The sequence below is a fragment of the Ovis canadensis genome, chromosome 8 (genome assembly GCF_042477335.2).
Source record: "Ovis canadensis isolate MfBH-ARS-UI-01 breed Bighorn chromosome 8, ARS-UI_OviCan_v2, whole genome shotgun sequence".
NCBI lineage: Eukaryota > Metazoa > Chordata > Mammalia > Artiodactyla > Bovidae > Ovis > Ovis canadensis.
Genome location: NC_091252.1, coordinates 94475714 through 94481713, shown reverse-complemented (window position 1 = coordinate 94481713; position 6000 = coordinate 94475714). Strand labels below are relative to the sequence as shown.

General features: G+C 54.7%; 1 protein-coding gene across 2 annotated transcripts in view; it reads left to right on the top strand.

Annotated features, from left to right (window-relative positions):
* Positions 1-1209: 1209 nt before the first annotated feature.
* EZR (ezrin) overlaps positions 1210-6000 on the top strand; it is a 46049-nt gene continuing 41258 nt past the window's right edge. Inside the window, exons 1-2 of one of the 2 annotated variants that reach the window (XM_069598836.1) lie at positions 1210-1732; positions 2671-2758. In XM_069598836.1, the coding sequence (XP_069454937.1) occupies positions 2747-2758 (12 nt within the window). In that variant the 5' untranslated portion in view covers positions 1210-1732; positions 2671-2746. Of the gene's footprint in view, positions 1812-2670; positions 2759-6000 lie in introns of both variants that reach the window. The other variant, XM_069598837.1, reaches the window with a different exon arrangement.

Here is a 6000-nt window from a genome sequence, read left to right as displayed (position 1 = left end):
TTACCTCATTCAATTCCTACAACCCCATGAAGTGGGTCCTACTAGTATCTCTATCCTGCTGCTAAGTCGCTTCAGTCGTGTCCCACTCTGGGCGACCCCATAGACGGCAGCCGACCAGGCTCCCGCGTCCCTGGGATTCTCCAGGCAAGAACACTGGAGTGGGTTGCCATTTCCTTCTCCAATGCATGAAAGTGAAAAATGAAAGTGAAGTCGCTCAGTTGTGTCTGACTCTTCACAACCCCATGGACTGCAGCCTATCAGGCTCTTCCGCCCATGGGATTTTCCAGGCAGGAGTTCTGGAGTGGGGTGCCATCACCTAAGAGACTCTTACCGTTTAGTGCTTGCCCAGAGTCACTAGTTGCTCTCTGTGCCAGGGCAGATTTGCACTCTTATTGTGTTTCAGGCACTCTTCTAGGCATCTTACATGTATCCACTCATTGTTGTTGTGCTAGTCACTCAGTGGTGTCCAGCTCTTTGTGACCCCAAGGACTAGAGCCCACCAGGCTCCTTTGTCTATGAAATTCTCCAGGCCAGACTACTGGAGTGGGTTGCCATTCCCTTCTCCAGGGGATCTTCCTGACCCAGGGATGGAATGTGGGTCTCACGGTCTGAACCACTAGGGAAGTCCTTGACTCCTTAAATCCTCATAACAACTCTATGAAATAGGTGCCATAATTATGCCATTTTACAGATGTTAAAGTGTTAAATAACTTATTCAACTCAAATAGGGAGTTAGACCAGGAAAGGAATTCAGGAAAATTTCTGGCCTCAACCCTTAGCCTACATCACAATCACCTGGAGGGCTTTAAGATTCCGACTTTGGGCCCCAAGCGGAGAGTTTCTAATTCTGTAGGTTTTGGGAAGTACTTGTGAATTTCTATTTCTTCAAGTTCCCAGGTGATGCTGTTATTGCTAGTCTGGGAAGCAGGCTTTGAGAACCCGTGCTCTCGTTAGCTCTCTTAATCGCTGCACAACAAATACCAATGGCCACCAAAGTCCGTGTCTGTGTTTAATTCCTTTTGAGAACCATTTGCAAAAACAAAATTAAAAAAAATAATTCCCAGAATTTCTAAGGAGATTTATTCTGTCCCCCTCCCCCCCATAAACTTTGAGTTAATCAAGTCAAATGAGGCCACAAGTGTGTCCTTTAACCAAGAGCGCTGGGCTATGGAGCGCCTTTTAATACTTGTGCCCATCATCGCGGAATCCGAGGGAGGAGGCGGCCACGTGCGCGGGGAGACACAGCGGCCCAGGTCCCCGGTTCTCAAAAAATATCCCGTCTCGGCCCCGGGGGCGAGGACGACAAAATGACCTGACCACGGGGACGGCCGCACCCCTAGAGGCCCCGCTCCTCCGTGGTGGCAGCCTGCCGGCCCCTGCAGTCTTATTTACACGTCCCTCCTCTCCCTCAGTCCACCGCGGGACGATCTCGCACCTCTCCTCCACCCTCGGGAGCTGAGTCAAGGTCAGCAAAGTTCTCCGAAGGCGAGGGGAAGGACAGAGAAGGGTTGAGGGGAGGTCTTTCCGAGGGTGGGGGAGGTGGGGGGCGCCCCCTCCCGGGGTCCCCGCGGCCATCTTCCCCGCGAGCCGCACCTCGCGGGCCGGGCGGGGCGGTCAGGGGCGCGGCCCCGGGGCCCCGCCCCGCCCGAGACTCTCGGGAGCGCGGGCCGCGGGCGCACTGCTCGGACGCACGGATCGCTTGGAGCACAGCCGTCCTCTGCAAGAGCCGCGGGTGAGCGGGGCGCGGCCCGGGTCGGCGGGAGCGGGGTTCGCGCCGCGCGCTCGGCGGAGGGGCCGGAACAGGACGACAGGTGTGGCGGCGCGGGCAGCCCGGCCGAGGGGGCGGTAGGCGCGGGAGCCCAGGACCGGCGGGACCCTGGCGCGGCCCACACACGCGGCAGGTGGAGCCGAGGCTGCCCGCGTGGCCGCCGCGCGACCTCCCGCGCCACAGCCCGGCCCCTCGGGCCCCTATTCCGGAGCGCCGGCGGAGCCCGGGCCGCGTGGACGCGCCCCCGGGCCCCGCGCCTGCGTCCGGGCGGGGACCATTTTCACAAAGTATTTCTCAAAGGGTTGACGGTTGCGGTTTCAGCCCTGGGGTAAACGGTTGCTTCACAAAGTGAAACTCTCCGTCTTCTGGGATCCCGCGGGCTTCCGGGACGCCCCGAGGAGTTCCTCGGCGGACAGCCCCTCATTACCCCGGTTCCGGCCCGGCCCGGCCCCCTGCCTGCAGCCCAGACCCCTAGCCAGCAGCTGCCCCGCCCGGCCCCGCCCTTCCCCTCTGTGCTCCCCGCCCCTGCCCTCCTCTGCCCTACCCTCCGCCCGGGCTCCGCGCCCCGCCCCCGCCGGGCCACGCCCCTGGCCACACCCCTCTCCTGAGCTCCTCCCCCCGGCACCGCGCTCCCCACCGCCCGGGCCCCGCCCCGTGGTGCCTGGCCCCGCCTCGGCGCTCCCGCCCCCCGGCGCCGCGCCCCCTGCCACCCCCTCGGCGCTGGGCTCGCCCGGCCCGCGGTAATTGCAGGTTGGGCGGTGACTCATCGTGGCGCCCGCCCGGCCGGTTCTTAAGCGGCAGCGCGGGGCGGGCGCCGAGTCTCGGGGCGGCGGCAGCGGCGGGAGCTGTGGGATCGGTAGGAGGGCTGCTGGGCACGCTCACTGGGCTTCCTCCGCCTGCAGGTCGGGAAAGGGCGTTTCAGCTGCTGCTGGAGAGCGTGTTTCCAAGGAAGGCGAGGAAACCCGTCCGGAACCGAAAATGCCGAAACCGGTAAGTCCCTGGGTGTGTGTGGGCAAGGCGGGATGTGTTGAGCACGGTTTTCAAGCGGAGTTATCTGGGCAAGGTTTGGGGCTTTTTCGGGTTTTTTTGGGGGGGGCGGAGGGAAGAATAGAGTTCTTTTCTAGGCGGACGAGAGGGCAGGAGCAGGGAGGGGATCGTCTCCTCTCTTTCTCCCTCGTCATCCCTTAGTGGAACTCTTGGAGAAAACAAGATTGCGATGCTTTTTTCTCTACGGTCCTTTTGTTTGCGAGCCCCCTCCGCCGCCGAGCCTTGGGGGTTAGGATCTTTGAGAAAAATCAGAATGCCTTTTAGGCGGCTTCGGACGGTGGAAAAGCCCTGTCCTAAGACAACCTGGAAGTTTCTTCCCTGAAGAGGAGCCTGAGTCGCAGGAGAGGCAGGTGGCTTCCCACGGCGCGCGCCCGCTGCCTTCCCGGGTCTGGGAGCAGGCGCGCCCCAACTCCTCCCCTGGCGCTCTCTTTTAAAGGGGGGGGGGTGGGGGGCACTCTCTCTGGGGGCAGCCTCGTTCCAGTTCATCCTACTGAAGCCGTGCTCTGTTAACCCGGGAATTTGCTGGTGACAGCAGGATTCCTATTTCGGAGAGGGCTTTGGTAATGAACTTGAATTGCAGATGAAGGCAGGCAGCCCTGGAGTTTGATAAGCAGGCTCCTGGCGCACCTCCGAAACATCAGCTGACCCCCTAGCGCTGCTGCGCCCGCACCTCTTACACCCACATTCCCCGAATCTGATTTGTGTCGCCTGAATCTCTCTCGGGTGGGATGGTGGCCAGCCTGGGCTTCACACGGCTTTCATTTAAGTTGGGCGAACAAGGCAGCTTTTTTGTGAGCAGCATTTCTTAGCAAGTGGTATCTGTTCTACCAGCTTGAACACAGGTGAACTGGTGACCAGATAATTGGGGAGGAGATAATTGAAGATTTTTGGAGTTTTGAATCCCAGTGGCGAGAATATCTGGATTCATTGAAAATTACAATAAAAGATTCCTATGAAAATACACCCCATACATAAAATACATAACTTCATATACCTATGGAGTTTATGAGAAACCTTCTAGTTTTTCAAACGAGTTGTTTCTGTAGTGAGTGCTTATGTGTTTTGTTTTCTACCATCACATTTTAGATTCTCTGAAAGGAGTACTTTATAAGTTTTGTTTTACTGTTAGGTTAAATAAATTACTACCTTCATAGGCTAACAGATTGAGAAGCCAGTAGAGCTTTCGCCTCAGTTACATCATCAAGATGATTCATTCACGATGCAGACAGTTTTTTTTTCCTACACTGAATTCTTCTTTTCATTTCCAGTTGGTAGTTGGCACATGACCTTCAGGCTTTACAGTTCCTGTGGTATAAAACGGACCTAAACATAGTGCTTTACTCAGGGCATAGCCCTGTTCTGGTTTACTCAGAGCAGTGATTAGGAACTTAACCTTTCCCGGTGTGTGGCTTTCACTAAAGAAATGATGTTGAGAGTTCAGCTTTTAAAATATCGCTCAGATAACAGTCGGTATCCCTGTCTCCTGTCAGTCACTACTTTTGTTTCTCATAAAGATCTGTAATTTGCTTTTGTTCTTTTTCTGGCGTGCGTGTTTTTTTGGTTTGTTTTTTGGTAGTGGAGTTCACATGACGTACACTTGACCATCTCAGTGTTTTTTAAGCGTATAGTTGAGTGGCGTTAAGTACGTGCACATTGCCGTGCAGTGGTCACCACCGTGCACCTCCAGAACTTTTTCCTCGTCCCAAACGGAAACTGTGCCCTTTAAACACTCACTTCCTTCTCCCCACTCCCTCCAGCCCCTGGCAGCCGGCCCTCTCCTTTCTGTCTCTCTGCCTTTGACTCCTCTCGGTGTCCCACGTGAGTGAGATATGCACAGCGTTTGCCCTCCTGTAACTGGCTCACTCCACTTAGCACGATGTCCGCAGAGTCCACCCTTGTGCCATGTGTGGGAATGGCCTTGCTTTTTAAGGCTCTCTTTCTTTCTTAGGGCAGGTATGTTTTTATTTCATTTGGCTTTAAAGTTCCTTTACGATGGACCAGAAACTTTCCAAGGTTTTTCTGACAAAGTATTTGTTGAATTCTTTAAGGAAAGATAGTAGTGGCCATCCTTGACTTGTAACCTTGTATGTTAGGGTCGAAGTAACCCAGAGTAAGATTTTGAAAGACTATGTTTTATATAATATTTACAGTTATTTGCAGGTGGTATTGTGAGGTGTCCTTTTATGAGAGCCACAGCTGTTGACCATGGAAGTTTCTACCTCCTACCTTTTTGGTGGAGTAGGGTCTTGGAGATTTTGCCTTGTAAAATGAATGCACTTAACTCTTTGTCCATGTGGATCCCATGAGGGCCACCTGCAGGTCCTTAAGAGCTTACTGGCTGATGGGCCATCTAAGGCTGTTAGTGTATCTAGTTTTTGTTACTGTTTTTTGCTCCTTCCTTGGATGTTAAAGTGGATGCATCCTCAGCAAGCTCTGCAGGTGAACAGTTATTAGAACAGTTATTGATTCCTATTATTCAAGCCCAAACCAAAAGTTTTGGTAGGTGACTTCCCATGGTGATTTTTAACAACACAAATGAGGGCAAATCGTAAAATTGGCTGTAGAGTCAGGATCTGGGCTGCCTTTGGCCCCTTGAATTCGGCAGCAGAATATTTTTGATTGTGTCTGAATAGTCAGTGGATGATGACTCTTCGCAAAACAACTATATAAAGGAAATGGTATCTATTTGCTGCTTTTTCTCTTGGTCCTGCTTATTAAGAAGACTGCCCGTCTGCTTTCAGAGAGCACCTTGGCCCCGTCTCTGGGTGCCAGGCACAAAGTTGTTGCGCAGATGGTTGCAACCGATCTTGTCCTCAGCGAGCTTACAGTCTGGGACCCGAGCCCAGGCTCAGGCAGATGCTGGGAAGGGGACCTGGAAAACTCGCTGGTGGCCATCCAGGAGGGAAAGAGGCTTAGGTAACGTGTGACACAGCTGAGTAGAAAAGCCAGCCAGTGTGGAACTGGGCAGGCGGACCGAGGAGTCTTGCTCAGTCCCCTGAGCTGGTCCCCCGGGCACTGCAGGGCTGTGGTCCATCGTCTGGTTTTGCTTTTCCCAGAGCTGCTCTGGGCTGTGACGGATGGATGGCCAAGGAGGATGGTTTGAGGTCCAGAAGGCACCACGCCCTCTGCCCAGCTGGCCGCTCTGGCCTGGTTGGTGTCTCTCATCTGGGAGAGACGTGGGCTGG